The sequence below is a fragment of the Watersipora subatra genome, chromosome 10, assembly GCF_963576615.1.
Source record: "Watersipora subatra chromosome 10, tzWatSuba1.1, whole genome shotgun sequence".
Classification (NCBI taxonomy): Eukaryota; Metazoa; Bryozoa; class Gymnolaemata; order Cheilostomatida; family Watersiporidae; genus Watersipora; species Watersipora subatra.
This window is the reverse complement of record NC_088717.1, coordinates 36,870,203-36,887,653: the sequence shown is the minus strand read 5'-3', so window position 1 is coordinate 36,887,653 and position 17,451 is coordinate 36,870,203. Positions and strand designations below refer to the sequence as shown.

The 17,451-nt window shown below is 35.4% G+C and overlaps 2 protein-coding genes across 5 annotated transcripts in view; one reads left to right on the top strand and one right to left on the bottom strand.

Annotated features, from left to right (window-relative positions):
- The window catches only part of LOC137406665 (collagen alpha-2(IV) chain-like), a 97,319-nt gene extending 95,470 nt beyond the window's left edge, over positions 1 to 1,849 (bottom strand). For both annotated transcript variants that reach the window (XM_068093277.1, XM_068093276.1), the window contains exons 1-2: positions 1,748 to 1,849; positions 1,409 to 1,487 (exon numbers count right to left, since the gene is read on the bottom strand). In XM_068093277.1, the coding sequence (XP_067949378.1) occupies positions 1,409 to 1,487; positions 1,748 to 1,764 (96 nt within the window). In that variant the 5' untranslated portion in view covers positions 1,765 to 1,849. The remainder of the gene's footprint in view (positions 1 to 1,408; positions 1,488 to 1,747) is intronic.
- A 602-nt stretch (positions 1,850 to 2,451) lies between these two features.
- Positions 2,452 to 17,451, top strand: part of LOC137407402 (collagen alpha-1(IV) chain-like) — a 104,646-nt gene continuing 89,646 nt past the window's right edge. For all 3 annotated transcript variants that reach the window (XM_068094051.1, XM_068094052.1, XM_068094050.1), the window contains exons 1-5: positions 2,452 to 2,551; positions 7,641 to 7,703; positions 12,918 to 13,052; positions 13,351 to 13,395; positions 14,464 to 14,526. In XM_068094051.1, coding sequence (XP_067950152.1) covers positions 2,486 to 2,551; positions 7,641 to 7,703; positions 12,918 to 13,052; positions 13,351 to 13,395; positions 14,464 to 14,526 — 372 coding nt within the window. In that variant the 5' untranslated portion in view covers positions 2,452 to 2,485. The remainder of the gene's footprint in view (positions 2,552 to 7,640; positions 7,704 to 12,917; positions 13,053 to 13,350; positions 13,396 to 14,463; positions 14,527 to 17,451) is intronic.

Here is a 17,451-nt window from a genome sequence, read left to right as displayed (position 1 = left end):
TTACTGGTATAATTGTGGATGCTTTTTCTTATCAAACCTAATTTTGCAGACATGCATTGACAAGGAACTTAGGCCTAAATCTATTTTATATTGCAATCTATTTTTTAGATATATCACATATATATTATAATATATCACACTGATATTACAGTATTTCATGAGTCAGTTAACTTTATTCCTACGTAACTTATAACCTTGATTTGACAAAGTTTATCTAAATGCTATAACAAAAATAAAATTTACCAATTCTCCTTTTTTATTTACACAAATGAATTAATGCAGTGAGAATATGAAGTGAAGAGTATGTATTGTTACATTGGATTAAAACGAGCCTAAGAAAGAAAATCTAACTTTGAATATTCAAACACACCAGAAAATGAAAAAGTTATTTTTGATCATTTTTTAAACACTTCAGCCCAACCTATTCTAATATGAAACTGTGAAACTTAACAACCAACGGAAGCAGTTGAAATGCTGCGGTTCTAAAACTTGAGTTTTTTGTGTCAAATAGACTTTATGATAATCTTACATTTTATTATCCAATGAGTAGAAATGCAGGAATAACGATTATGTTCAAAGATTATAAGATCTCAAAATTATTTAAAACCCAATCAGCTACAATGTTGAGTACAGATTTGATCTGACAACCAACTAAATAATAAGAATATATTTTAGTGCCGCCAAACATATAATGAGCTCATTATTATCCAACAGTTGCATTTTTAAAATAAAATTACCCAACAGAAATCTGTCATTCATTACCAACATAAAGACAATGTGCTCAATTACATTTATTTGGTTTACATCGCAACTATTTCCTGCAGCAAGCACCCGGTCCCACCTGTCCATTTATCTCATAAACACACTCTGCTCATATATCAATGAGCGTTTATAAAACAAACTGCAGCCGTATCCTTTTGAGGTCTGAGGTTACTTGGAATGTTGCAGGATGACAATGTAAACTATGCATATGAAAATCTCCACAAATCTTAGCAATGGCTCTTCATATATCTGTAAAGACTGAGCCTAGTATAGCAGCTTAGGATGGATCGGCGCAAAATAATTCATTTGAAGCAGCCATGCTTTTGCCGAGGGAGATAATAAAAGATAGCAAACGCAGGAAGCCTACAGCAATCCTTGAACAATTCTTATGGTGTTGGTGAGATGAAATCAACTTAGTGATAAGCTTTCTATCATAAGTGTTGCAAACATGATTGAAAAATATAGTGTTAACATTTGGTTATCAAGCATGTCCTCCCGTGCCACAGGACATCTTAGTATATTATCCCTACAACCGCTAATTGCTATAGGATACCCTGAATCTTGTGAGGTGAGTAGATGTGTTACACTAATCCAATTTGCTTTAATGAGAGAGGCCCTTTTAGGGTGCGCGCAAAAGGAGGGTTACCTTGGATTCCCCGATGCTAGACAGCCCATCATAAAATTGACCATTTGACATCAAGACAAGCAACATCAAAAGATACAATCTAAAATAGAAATACCACAAAAAAGACTTTTACCAGGAACACTATATATTTTAACAATTATTTAATATAAAATAACTACTATATAGGCAAACTCTAACAATAAAAAACAATTAAGTTCATCAGTTGTTAATATTTTGTCTTTTAAACTTTAAAAAAATAAAATGGAGTTTATTAAAATTGACTCAGTAGAGTGAAACTAGCAGAAAACAGTTGAGGAGAAATTTGTTTTTCTAACAAGACAGACAACTGTAAATTCTTACCCAAAAAAGCCCTTCATTGCTGCTTTGTATTATAAAATCAGCCAGTCAACCCTCCCGCAGTAGGTACTGCTGATTCAAGCAGCCTTCGTTGTCTCAGCTGACTCCTTTAACTCAGCGCAACAAACCAGTCGAAGGCTGCACCTTTCACTAGGTATACAGCGAGTCTGGGCCTGCTTAGGTAGTCTGCTGGTGTACAGAGCATTACTAGGCGTGTCTTCAACTCTCAACCTTGTTTAGGAGGTTGCTTCTGTCCAATGATTATTAAGATAAACAATGATCGCTTCATCTATTAGTCAAAGATACTGTATTAATGAGCGCAGCTAGCGAGCACGTGCTTACCTGAAATAAGTCGGTGCTAAAGAAAAAAACTCGATATTTCAACTTTAAATTTTATTTAAAACAGGTAAAACAGTATAGAAAAATGTTTTCATATGAAGAAAAATATTTTTATTTGTATAATTAGTTTTTGCTTTAAATTTCAGCATAATTCAAGAGCCAACACCTAAAAAATATTAAAAAACTAAAGGGTAGTGATTAGGCTACTCAGTTATCTACCTACAGCAGTGTCTCTGCTGCAGTGGAATTTGAAAATATAGGCAAGTCGTGGCTTCTGCATCTGACTGTCGGAATTGACTGTGCAAGTTACTGACTCTGAAAGCTTGCCAGCTCACGTTCCTTTGGTTTCTTTGCTTCTGGTGAAGCAACAGAGCCAGGCTCCAGAAGAGTCACGAGACGAAGATGAACTGGACTATAGCAACTCTTTGCATACTCACCACCTTGTTCAGCAGGAGTTTGGTGAAAGCTGTAAGTATCCAGTGATCACTACATATGGCAGTTTATTACTAATTATTAGTTTGATAGCATAAAAGTTTATGTTTAAAATACGGTTCTTGGTCACCGTGTCAAGTTAACCAGCGATGTTTGTAACCGCAGCATTATTGACATTGTTGTGGAAGTGTAAGATTTGGTTTACTTGGCTTGAGTATAGAGGCGACGAAACAAGTATTTCATAGAGTATTTTATGAAAGCTGATGTACTGATGAGCAATTTACCATCTGGTTTGAAAAACATGATAGCATTTCGGCTATTGCTAACAAAAAGTTTGTTAACTTGTTTCCGATTATGAATAGGAACTTGTAGCAGAAAGGGGCGTATATATAGCACATTATTTAGCAACCTTAATAGACAAGCAGATAGCTGTGACTGAAATTTTTTTAGTAGAGTAAGTGAATTTCATAGCAAATATCAAATAAATCAATAGATCTAGTATTCATGAGAAAGTTCAGTTATTATTGACATGGCTGCTGATGTTGTAACCCACCTGGTTTGTAAAAAAGAAAATGGTAGCAGTAGTATTGTTGGTCGAACAATAAGTATCGGAATTAAGCTATGGCAGCCACCAATTCTTCAACATGTCATCAAAAAGTGAGAAAAACAATACTTTTATGGATTATTGTTCCTTAGCTTGCTCATTTCATTTTATAAAACTAAATTAAAAGTAAAATCTGTAGGTATTTTTTTATTAGAGTCGCTCTTTTTTATCACAACGTAATCTTCACCCTCTAAACTACTTGATTTTTATGCAATTTTTCTCTTAGTTGGCAAGGAGTCATCTCGGTGAAGTTGATTAAATTTCACCTTAAAAAGCCTCTCCATTAGCTAGGCCAGGACTGCTGCTGTGTGTAGGCCAGGAGGATAAACTAAGCATTGTTTTTATTAGGCTAGGATCTGCACGCAGTCACCTCGGGTGTTAGCTGTTACGCAGCGTTTCGTGTTAAAACATAGGCCTCGACTGAAGAGACACTTGTTTTGTCTTGAAATGGAACGCATCAAGCAATGAATTGTTCCTTATTGCTCTTCAGTTTCAACTCCTGTGAGATATACTTTTTTTAGCATAGTATGTAAACCAGTAGGTAATGTTTTAGCATAGTTTGTAAACCAGTAGGTAATGTTTGTAGCATAGTATGTAAACCACTAGGTAATGTTTTAAATGTCGTCTTATTTAGCTTGATTTTCAATATGAAACTAGCCGTCTTTCATTTAAAATGTTTGAACCTCCAACTTCGCTAAAACTCCAACTAAAATCGCTAACCGTGGTTCTCTGTACCCATCTTGCATCCTCACACCTTCAAGGCTGAATTATATTTCACGAAAAAGTATTTTTGGTCACATAGCTTAACTTTACAGCTTCACAGCACAGCCAAGCTGTTCACAAATATAATTTGATATACTTCATCCGAGATACAATTAAACACGTTTGTAGCACGCAACGCTCTTTGGTTTTCTGTCTCTGTTCAGACAGTTAACAAAATCTAGCTTCATATCATCTCAAACAATAACTTTAGCTTTCTTTTTATCATATAGAAGTCAAATGTCTCTGATTCCACTAGCTGCAATAACATACCCTAGGCTATAATCCTAGTTTTGACTACACCAATGCCGGCACTGATATGTACCCTTCTCAGTTCTGCACATTGTTATTGTTACTAGGTCCAACGGGTTGGCAGTTCTTAATTGCACAATGTGAGGAACTAGTTTGTAAATACAGCTTGCTAAAATTTTATGATCTGCCATTCTAAAACCATGAAACTTTAAACAGACTTGTTTCACTGGTTACTAGCTAATTAATTATTTGTCATGTTAAGGATACTGTCATTTCTAATTATTTTTGGATGGCCCATTGTTTGGGACCAGGCAGAAGAATCTTCTGTGAACAGGGGCCACTGATTCGCTCAGCTAATTTTGTTCAAGATGATTCATTGGCTGATTCTCTGGTCATTCATCATCCTGTTGGCAAAATGACCAGACTGTCATAGGGATACTTTCTTACTACTAGGAAAATAAAAAATAATCATTGAAAATATTTCAAAGCTTAACATCCATTGCCAGGATAGTGTTAGCAGCGTAGTATCATGAAATAAAACTTCAACTGTGTCACCACGAAGGCCTCAGCATGGCATGTACCTTGCTAGATATTGGTGCTTTAGCGCATATGCCTGTGTAACCAGAAACCACAGGCAAATTATAAAACATAACATATTGATCACAGCCTACTACAAGAAATACTTTATATCAATCAATTTTGTTTTGCAACAGTTTTCTAGTCCTGCTGCCAGTCACTCTAACACACTTTGAATAGGATTAATAACAGATCTACCTGATTATTTGAAACATAGTCAAACTTCATCATACGGAGTTAATCTGTTTTGATACTCACTTCATATGTCAAAACTATTGTGTGTTGGAACAAATAAGTCGGTAAGAATGCATTGTATTAAATTCAATTCGTTCCAGAGTTCAAAAATATATAGAACTAGCAGCAAGCCTAGAGTTGCTCGATATATCTTTCGTTATCAACGCAAATCTCTACACAGCTTTCATGAAAACAAGCCGTGAACAGTCTTTAATGTCACTGAATGTCAAGCCTTATTATAGTAAAGATTATTCTCTAACACTTGGAAGGTGGTCGGTTATCGCAGGTGATGGCGTGCTGGTCGGTCGAGCTGAATGTCAAAAGTTTGAGAAGCCATCTTTGATAAAGCATTTCAATTACAATTATCATTTGTTCAGTGCGAAGACGGTTCCGAGCAAGATTACAAGATAAAAGTTTCATAAGCGTACAGATTAAAACTGCAGCATTATTTTAAAATATATAGACAATCAAATTCTATGTAAATCTCTTGCTTGCCATATATTTGTAAATATTTCAAGTATTTTGTCGTGTGTCAAACGTGGTCGAACGTGTGTCGTATGTAGAGGTAATCGTAAGTCGAGGTTCAACTTTATGAACACTAGTACCTTGACAGTGTAGTCTGTATTTAGAGGTCGCCATGTGTGCCGATAAAGCACAGAGAATAAGTATGTACAGAACAATGCTAAAATCCATCAAGGTGGATGATTAGTGCCGTGGAGGTAGTGCACCAGACTGCTAAGACGAATCCTGTGCAATGCAATTTTTTTCGCAATCTTCAACTGTGGTTGTGGACAGACAGACAGACGAGCGGCTCTTACTGTAGTAAAGACTAGATGAATACCCAGCGTTGAAAGGGTGATAAAAAAGTTTTTACTTAACAAATTTATTTTTAATCAACATATACAACAAATTACGATTCTAACTTTTAAATGAAGGTGTTTTGTTTGTTTTTGTGTACTGTGTTTATTTATGTATACCTTGTTCGTTTTTGTGTAGTTCATACTGTACCGGCTGTACCTACTACAGATTTATAGGCTACTGATTGCAATTATAGTCTTGTTGGCCATTTGAGTTTAAGCATATTTTTTCACATATGGACACACATTTTTTTTTTCTGGTATGGCTTCATGCATAACTCTTGCTGCAGTATTAAACATGAAGCGATGAAAGGTTGGCATGTGTAATAAGTATGTGCCCACCATATTCCATAGTATACCAAGCTGGACAGCGTAGTGTATTGGATAAATGCCGGTATGTAGAACGGGAGATTGAGAGTTCAAATCTAGACTTTTCATTCCTAAACCTTCATGTTTATATCTGGACACGCGGACAGACAAAAAGATTGACAAACATTGAGATTTATATATATCGATTAAAGTTCTCATTCCTTGTATAAATCCCTCACAGATAGTTTCTCAGCAACTTCTCAGTTGCAATCTATTGATGACCAAACATTAACCCACAAAGTATTTATTGGTAAAACAAATTTGCCTAATAATAAAGCTTTTGCCTAATGATAAAACCAAAACCTTTAGATTTGTACAAAAGTTGTTTCAGATGTGTTTCCATTTTTGTTTTTGGTCGACCAAGGATTAGAGAGACTGCGGACAATTATTTTTAGGCAGTTATTTTTTAGATCGACGACATTAGCTTAATCCGCTAACACAAATGTTCAGAGTTTTGTTTGCTATAATATTGTTATAGCTATTAAAAATTACCGAAGGTTTTCTAGCTAATTTAGAGAGCAGCTCCATTAATAAAATGCATATATACACAAAATAATTCCTATTACTTGCAGCGAAATTTCAAACTAAAAACTGTCTACTTTCTTTTTATAAAAATCACAATTACAAAATGGACAGACCACACTTTGCATCATTTTTATCATTTTAGCGCTTAAACTTCATGGACCCTTCACTAGGCCAACATTTAAAGGTTGACTTGCAACAAAATTCACGTTACAGTTACTTGGTATCAAAAAATCCACCATGTCTTACTCTGTTGTGTTGTAGGTGTCAAATATGTGGAAATATGATTACAAGCTCTTAAAAGCTCAAAAACGAACAGTTAATCGCAGCCACATGAGACCGCCGTAGTTTGGATTCTCTTTTCAAAACGGCTAAAATGTGACGTAGTTGTGAGAGATGGTTTCTGTTTACACTTTCATGCAACCTCATTCGTCGAAATATTTTCACAAATGTACTTCACACATTCAATAAAACCATGTCTATTGTTCTTACGCGCCTATTTCATCGTCATTGTAATGCTGTCACTTTTAGCACTGATATTTTATAACTTACCGTAAAATATCGTTTAACTTTTTAACCTTAGCTCGATCATGACGAGGCTAATCATGACAAGCCTGTTGGTCACCTGTGATAATCAAAAAGTGCTGCAGAAATTCTTTGCGAAGTATTGGGTCACATGATCAGATTACGACTTGACGATTAGATCAAGCCGAAACAAAACTGTGAAGTAGCGAGCATCTATATTTGATACAAGATCTTCGGTAAACCCGAAGTGTTTGTCATAAACTAGTACTACGATAAGTTTTATATCGAGCCTTTTGTTGGCCTTTCAATTCACGGGAGAACGTCGCGTGACAAGACAATAACCAAACTATCCTACTAATTATCTTCAAATATCCTCCTAACAAGATGGCACCTTTATGAGCAAACTGAATATGAGATTTGATTGTAGGAATGCGGTCAGAGGGGATGTGACGTACCGTGTGGGCAGTGTAAAGGTGTTCGGGGAGAGAAGGTGAGTTTCCAGTTTTCATATATCATACAATATGTATATATATTTCATATAATCATATACTTCATATTTATGTATATTTATAGCCTTTAATAAAATCATCTATATCAACTGCAAAATATTGAGAATTTTTTTACTGTTAGTTTTTCTAACGGTAAAAAAAATAACCCGAATAGGTTTCAGGAAATTTTTAAAATTTATTAGTGTAACTATATTTATAAAAAAAATTGCAATACAATCTGCTATGAAGTTAGCAATAAAGACCAGTTAACATTAAATAATCAAAGTATGTAGTTCACAAATACAATTTATTTTTATACACATCCCAATGACGGATATTAGGTAGGATGGTCCCATCTCAGATTATGTAGAGCTTGGCGATTTCCATAAATCTTCAGACGATACGACTCGATAATCCAAATTTGCAATATCGAATGGTGTTATATTGCGAATTGTCTGTTTATAGACGATTCACAGTATATCGCGATGTTATTATGTAACATCTCAACACAATCTCTCACAAAGAGCAGGACACAGTCTTTTTTTAACGCTGGCTTAAGTTATAATAACAGCTCATTATATAGTAAGACTAGCTGAGCTATCCGGTGTTGCCCGGGTATTAAAAATCAGCTTATAAACAATGAAAAGTAATGAGAGTTGCCTGCCACTTGCTATTAGCCTGGCACGTTGTCAATGGATAATTTGAGTAAGCTTACTAATAGGAGTTACCGTTTCTCAGAACATTACGCTATCGCTTTGCTTCACGACCGAAAGCGGTAGCTTATTTGCTCCCATATCGCCTATTGAATTCATCATCCTAGTGTGGCTGAATTGGTAAGGCATTGGACTGGCAAACCAGAGAGTTCGAGATCAAATATTCTGTGTTAAGGATTCTTTATTCTACGATTTTAATAGTTATAGCTTCAATGACACACATAACAACTTTGAGAAATATATATATACTAGCTGTGCCACCCGGCGTTGCCCGTGTAATAGAAGAGTCTTTGGACAGAAAATTGATTTGTATTTAACATATAACAACATTTGCCATTCTAACTTTCAAACTACATATCATGAGAGAAGTGTGTCATGTAGTTGAAATAAATTAAGAGAAAAATAAAAACAACTGTAAAGGTTTTAAAACTTCGTCAAACAACTGTACCTTTCAAGCTAGTAGCCTGGCATATTGCCAATGGAAAATTCCACTAAGCTAGTTAATAAAGTTAGGCTTCCAATGACAGTAAGCCATGACTTGAGTCTGCATTGTTGTCCAGCTCAGCTGTTCTAATAATAGCTATAGCCGGAAAACCTACACACATACGACAGACATACTTTGAGAAATATATATGGATATATAAGATATATACAGATTAATGGTAATTAAACTAGTTTACCTACTACAATCGCTAGCTTAAGTTACTCAAATTCACTACATAAAGAAATTTAGCGAAAGTTAAACACGAATTTTTATGCAAAAACTTTTTTTACCTGCACAACACTGGGCATTCAGCTAGTTTTCAATAAAACTGTTTCAAGCTTCACAATGAAACTATTTTCTGTCTTGAAGCTTCTTGTATTGTGACATTTCAGTAATACAAACACTTCAAAGAAGTCTCGTCTATCGAGTTGAAACAAGTTTATTAAATCTAATATAGAACTTATAGTCCAAAACTAGATTTTAATAACAACATAAACAAGTAACACTAAAGATATAACAGTAGAGATGTGTGTTTTTTTCTCCCTAAGCATCAGGAAAAAGAACAGACTTATGAAAATATGACTTTAAAGATTCTTGTTAGTATTGTCTGCATCTGATACAATTGCTATGAAGTTTTCTATTTTACAATTTAGTAGCAAAAAATATTAAATATGCTATATTTATAATTGCACCCTGCTGCTTCTTGGGAATTTGTAGGTGTTGTTGAATGGTAGTAAAGACTTGCGGCCAGCAGTAAACATGTCTGGTCACTAGCATTTGACAACATCATAGCTTGAAGGGCTGACCAAGATACACAAACATCGGGTTAAATAAATAAAAATATGAAAAACAATAGATAAATAAAAATATGAACAATTACAATGGTTTAAAATTTGACAAATTCCCATGTTACACCTCCTTCAAAGGCTAGTTTAGGTCTGGACCTCAACTCCTTTCTACGGGCTGATACCTTTCTTTTTAGGTAATTCCAATGGCCATATATCTAGCGTGGAATTATGTTATAGCTCCTATAACATAATTCCAGACAACGTAAAAAACTGCAAAGTTTTTGCTTCATACTACTTTAAAAATTCCATGTAACGTCAAGTGTCAAATAGGGGCAACTTCTCAAATTCGATTTGAATGGTAACATATCTCGCCGCACATGTGAAAAAAAGATGTATGTAGCCTATAGCGTTATATCTATTATATAACTTCTCTGACATTCTAGTTCGTTGTGATCGATTGTCAGATGCGTGGACAAAACAGAGAATAGGTATCAGCGCTACTGTTCATAAATACTTAAAGGTGATTGATTGGTGCAGGTGTTACAGTGTTGGTCTATCAATCTGAATATCACAAGTTGGAGTATCGTCGGAATTCATCTTTTATCCTAGCTTTGAAACTCTGGATACAGATAGACGATGAACAAATAAACACCGCTCTTTTATAGTAAAATATAGTTTTATTTTGCTTTATTGAAGGTGTATAAAATATTTGCTATTAGTTTTACTTTCCAGAATAGACTTTGTTGTCTAGAAAAAATGAACAAATCATTGAAAGTGGGCGTCAAATATGTGCGCTCCCCATCAACTTGTTATAAAATTACTGCAATCAGAGTCTATAATGCTAGTGAAATTGATCAGAAAAAGGAGAAAAACTGTCGATGCAAACTAATAATATTACAGTTACAGTGCAGCCAACAAATTAAAAATTTAATTTGTTGGTTGGGGTGAGTTTGGAAAGATCTTGAAGCGGATTAGGCAATTTAAATGTATTTTACTGTTCGTACAACGTAAAATCCCTCGGAGTGTCTTCTGTATTTTGACCGATTTGAGCACAGAGACTGTCAGACAGATGTCAATTTAGAACACATTGATATCGAAAAATTCTAGAAAAGTCCTACAAGCGAGGAATGCAGCTAACTGTACAGATATGAATAATGCGTAGAATAACTTTTATCAGCAGTCCTGAGTCTTGACTAACATTTAGTAACGCGGAGTGGTTTTATTTTATACAAGAGAAAATGGCTAATCATCTTAGTTTTATTTTTATTCACATCAAACATAGCGCTGTTCCTTCTAGATGTTTCCTCAAAGTCAGCGATTTCTAGAATTACTCACCGTTGTAATCATAGGCTTCGCCTTATGTCTAAAATGAGTGGTTATGTGTAGCTGTAATGGTTCACTTACTCAACTCACCTATAAAAGGTAATTAGTACGTCTAACTAATGAGTGATTACCTAACTGTTTTTTTATTAACCTTATGGCTAGTTAGACTAGCTGCCTACATCATTAATAGTAACATAGACTAGACTCATGATGGTTGCGTGGCTAGCTCAGACAAATTGGTCAGAGAACAAGCTTTCTACCACAGTGGCGTAGCGTTGATCTTGTAATAGTAAGATGCTCGGCTGCAATGTCAGCGAATATGATTAGACAGAAGATACAGGTAGTTGAGGTCTGAAACCATTGGCTGTTAGGCCAATAATGCTTAGCCAATTAAGTCATGGAAACAGATGGTTTATGACCTGGCAGTGGTGAGAGCGTAAGTTTACGCAGCAGCAGACAACTCTTAGAAGGTATAGAGCACACAAACATGACCTTATGTTGTAGCTGGTGTTCTTTATTCAAAATAAAGTCTTTGGCTGTTGTGCTTAAATGTGTGACTGCTCGACCCATCAACAAGTTAAAACTACAAAGACTTGTTGATGCAAAGTGAACATTGAAATATTGTTGTTTGTCTCTTTGTGGTTGATCATGTCTCCTTCTGTTGATGATCATAGTAACTGTTTTAGCACAACAAAAAAGCTGAAACGCTTTAACAAAAGCATTTTAAAGTGTCTTAATTTTTTACCAAATATATAAGATGCAAAAAAACATTATCATGGTATTGCCTACCATCATCATTAGTATTATTATTATTAGAATGAAGAACTCTTTGACTTCCTACATACTCTTTATTAGTTGCGTTGATTGAGGTGGGAATTTTTTTAAAGTTCCGATGTGGCTGTCATATTGCCACCCTCTAAAGTTCTAAACTCTGCTTTCTTCTTCCTCTCCTTTATAACATGCCAATGAAATCAATTGCTCGTTGCAGTCTGTAACTAGAAGAGCATCATGTACTTACATGTAAATGGCTATAATAAAGCTCCTTGCGCAATTATTCCTGTAATATCTACTCAGCTGATTGCATGTTAATGTACACTCTAGTATAATAACATATATTGCTTCCTTTTATTAGATGCGTATTACGATTAGCGTCAAGGGCAAAGATTGCAGCATCAACTTAATGCCTTTTATGTTGTTCCTAAAAGAATTGCTTAATGAAACTTCTCAGACAAGCTTTTCATGTCGTGATGAGACACGCTGGGAGCTTTTTACTTCTTACTTGGGTAAGACACAGTTTTGCTTTGCAAAACAGGTTGAACGCAAGCCCTTTCACACCTAGAACCACAAATAAGGAAATAAGGAACTTTTCCGAGCCACCTGCAAACTACCGATGATCGTTTACTAGCTTTAGGTCGATTTTGTGACTACCAACTTGCTTCTCGATTAAGCATGTTGACCAATCAACACTGGTGATTGATATTACACGCCCAAATATGTTCTTCATTTTTATTGGTTATTAGCGCATGCTAGCTTATTCTGCTTGAGGATGTAGAATTGAACTCAATGTGTTCTGATGAGTTGTCACAATTGAAAACTCGTTTGAGAATTGAACTTCTTCAAATTCAGTTCGACAAATTTTTTAAGTTGTTTACTCAGCCAAAAATAAATCTTTTTCAAAATCTGCCGGCTTATTAGGATTTAGGAATGAGTCTGCCTTACTATCGACTAGTTCGCATGCTTGCCAATATTTTTATTTACGCAATGTAGGAAATACTACTCCGCTGAAATGCATTGCATATTTTGAGCCCATTGAGTTTTTATAAGATAAAAGCATCAGAACTTTTTGTGCAGCGTCAAAGTGTTTTTGAACGGGGCAGGTTTTAAGGTTACTATGTACATTTGCTTTAGGGTAGCCTTGGACTCCCTGGCTTGAGAGGATTGTCAGGTATGCCTGGAGAAATTGGTCCAGTTGGCTATCCGGGTCCTCTCGGAGAAAAGGGAACACCAGGAGATAACGGAGCTGTTGGTTCCAAAGGCGAAAGAGTGAGTTTCTCATCTCATCGATTTTGTTCTCATAATAGTTTTGGGTTTACGTCATCAAATGCAGTAGTCATGTTCAACAGATAGGCAGCTAACACATTTTTGACATTCTTTAGGAAATTTTTGTCAATTCATGTGTCTCCCAATATGTATAAACTGTCTTCTTTTGTGTTTGCCTCTAGTAGTTGACCATCCTGTTTGATTAGCACGCATACTGTTACTCACATTTACAGTTGAGGCTGTCAAAAATCTTCTCAACTTCATTAAGAAAGTGCTATGACTTTCACCATTGTATTTGCAGGGTTCCGTTGGACGTCCCGGAGGAATTGGAGTACCAGGAAATAAGGTAATTTAAGATGTGAACATGAGAGACTTTGTAGGCAGCTTTCCATGCTTGCACATTCTGTGTACATTTTTATGATTGAGATGTCCGGCATCAGAAATTGGTAATATGCTTGCTGGAGAGAGCAAAGGAAGAGATGAGCTGTTATTCAATTTGCCTATCAAACACGGTGAAACGCATAACTATAAGGCTATGACAGACATAGTACCATAAACTTATATGATGACAATTGAATCTATGGAAAGAAAGTTAGCGTCCTTAGATAATAGAGAAAAGTTATTACTAGCTCACCATGTGGGGACAACTTTTACAATATTCCATACTATGAATCAAATATTATCAGCTAAGCTGGTAACATTTTGTAGACTGAGACTTCTTGAAGGTCTTGTCTCGCAAAGGCGTTTCTTCCTTCACTCCGTATACCTTCTTCTCTAAAACTTTTCTTCATATCAGGACCCTTCAAAGGAAATCTAATTTATGTATTGTCTCAATAGTTCAACTTCAAGGCTGGCAAAAAGAAATTAATCTTTTTAAGCTTATTGTTACTCATGACCTTGACACTTCTTTTGCTTGGTTTTGACCATTTCACTATTTTTATTCAATTTTATTTTCGTGTTTCGTTTTCACTAGTATTATCCCTGCCATTGTTATTACTGCGAGTTATGTATACCATTAATTTTATTTCAATCAGTCATACATGATACACAAGCTATTTTACAATCTAGTTATTCATTAATAGATTTTCAAGGATGATATCAAGAGTCGCCTATACATGTATAATGATTGCCGTGATTTTCATCAATGTGAGCCACACCCTGCTCACTGCCTGCCAACTGGGCTCTGCCCCTCGAGTAGCCTAATTATTGTGCACATGTAGCATCAATGATTTTGCCACTATATTTCTTAGCAATTGTCTTACTTTAAGAAAATATAGAATTCAATTCAAAATTGCAACTGTCTGACCAGAGAATTTCTAAACCCAGCGGAAAACGTTAGCTAGCCTGTCATTTTAAACTTTTTGCTTAAAGCCACTTTAGCATATACATGTAGTTCCTTGTTTTTTTTTGGCAGGGTTTGGCAGGTATGGAAGGTCCTTATGGAGTACAAGGTTTTCCTGGATGCAATGGAACAATGGTGAGCAAAGGCTCTATTTCCAGTTAATTTATGACTAAGGGTAGAGGTGATATTTCTTCTCAAATGCACAGCATTACCTCCATAAACTTGTTTGGGAATCAGTTGTCAAGTTTGTAACAAACTGGTAACAGCAATTCACTCTACATTCTGTTTTTGTACACAAATCAGTCTTACGATATACGTGTAAATAGCTATATTAGGAATGGCATAGACAGCTTCTAGAATTTTTGAGATCTTTTGTTTGGGCCATCCTTGAGTGTGCATAAAGGTAAATATTTCCCATTTCAAAGTCTAGTCGGAGAGCCTATATGGGCAGACACCGCTAGCCATCTGTGTTCATTATGTTTTCTTTCATGTAATCGGAGACCAATGAAGGCATACTAGTCATTTCCTAATGACATTCAATGGGAAAGATGCACATGCTATCTTTGTGTGAAAGAGAACTATGACTGTGTGTGGGTATATTGGCACGCATTCAAGCTTATAGACAGCTGAGTAGTCAGGCATATTACAGGATGTTTCTTGATGTCATCATTTATCAATCTTCATTTCCAGTGCTTGCTTGTATAAACCTCTTTTTGTCATACAAAACAAGTAGTAGGATCTGTTTCTATTTTCGTTATTTAAATTGTACAAATTGTACTCATTAGGTTGGTGGTTAATATAGTACATTTACAGAGAGTGAAAGTAAAGTTTACTTAACTTACTAACGCTATGTTTTCATGGCACGAATAACCCGCAAGTTCGCGTCAACAGCGAGATGAAAACAGCAGAAACTCACGAGTCAATGGAGTTTTATTGTTTGCAATTTTTGGTTGGATGTTGCATGCTTGCGAAAAATGGAAACGACACTTGCGAATAATGCCTAAAATAATGTCCCACAGGCTATTCCAGTTTAAACATTTTCTACACTCACTCCGTTTCCATTTAGAAAGCGTGCTGCTAAGTGAGACAGCACAGCTATGACCTCTGGCGGAGAATTCCTTATCTTGTTTAATAAAGCGCCTGCATTAATCCACATCATGCGAAAGTCCATTTAAAAACTTGTTGCATGGTAACTCAATGTATGCACAAATCCAAATCCACATCGCCCGTACAATGGAAACTGTGTAAATGGTTTGCGCTGCTAAAAATGCTGATACCCAAAGGAGACTAAAGGCCTGATGTATAGATCGATCATAATTATTTACATTGTATTCGGAGCAAGCCAATAACCTACAGCCTCACTTTAACTGAATAAAGCGATTAGTGCTTGTACAGCAAAAAGAATTAATCTTTATATGCTTTATTGTTCAATGAAAATACATTTGCATTACATTCATTACAAGCAGGTTGGCAGCCAGAGCAGGTTGGCAACCATAGGCAGGTTGGCAGCCCTGTTAGACTGTTTGTGTGCAACCCATGTTATTGTTATTGCTAGTAGTAATGCTTTTACTAGTACCTTTTTGGGCTCACTCGTTTTCTGTCAGTGTTAACGAATGAAAAGTCACACATTTTCAAGGGGCACTTTAAAAGATACTAACAGGAAAATATTTAGTGTGCTTCGGTAATATTTTTCCGAACTAGATTGTGAATGTGTGTAATCAACTGTGAATGTAAATGTCTAATCAAAATGTTACATAAAATACAATTTGGTACACTGACAAATAACTAAACACTGTGTTTAAAATCTTCGCTTTAAGCTGTTAAGCGCATTTCCGTAAATTTTCAGTTTAAACTCTGAAAATTATCTCTCGATTTTTTTCAGCAGTGGGCTATGCATAGCTATTATCAGATGCTTCTCATCCATCTTCCTTCAGTACATCTTAATATAATCAATTCTTGTGAATATCAAATAACAAAATTGTGTAATTATCTTGTTCACTAGCTGTTAGAACCATTTATTCGCATTTAAACTTTGAACAAGTGCTTGCTAACAATCTAGTGGAACTGATATACTCATAAAACCTCAAAAAGATTAGCTACTTTTAATTAAATCAAAAGTGTTATTTACGAAAATGACAAACAATTATTTCAAACAATTCAACCTTGTCTTAATCAAGGCCGCTTGTTCATTAGAAATAGCACTAAGGCAACAATGTAGCAGCAAATTCATTTTTTAGAAAGTTAAAATACTTGCATTCACTGAGTGAGGTGCATGTCAACTACTGTAACCTCCGAGTAAGTGACAGTTTTTAATTTTTAACTCGCTAGTAAAATTGATGCATCTCAGACATAAAGTAGCTAGTTGATCTCATAGTTGATCTCAACTATGGGAAACTTGGCAACACCAGATATACATGTATCTAGACATCCCCAGACATGTGTAACTGTACAAAACATATTTAGACATTACCAGATCTGACTAGATATAACCAGATATAACTAGATGTCACCAGTTATGACTAGATATAACCAGATATAACTAGACGTCACCAGATATGACTAGGTACATAACTAATCATAACATTTAGATGTGATCTAGATGCCCAGCTAATCAGCTATTGCACAAACTATTCAAAAAATCAGTTTTCACCAAAACTGAAGGTAAGTTGGTTGCGGTACGATTAAATTCATTAAAGTAGCTTGTGAATAGTAGCCTTGGTGTTCAAGACTAAGCGCAGTAAAGGTTTGTGACAGCCTCACGGTATAGTACATGTAATATCAATTTTCAAGCTCACCTCAAATATTTAGTTCAAGGCTGCCTTACCTTAGAGTAAGTAACAGCGAAGCGAGCACACCGCCAAGTATCAGAAAAGCATATTGACGTATTCAACAAGGACTTTTATGGCTTAATTACTATCCTTTTCACACTAGGGTATTTTCCCAGGAGTTGTACAGCTTATTGCAGACATGGTTGTTCTAGATTTTCAGTAGTTCAATGCTATTTATTACTATTGCCAGTCACGTTTGATTTTCAGACATTCTGTTACTGTAGTGGTGAAG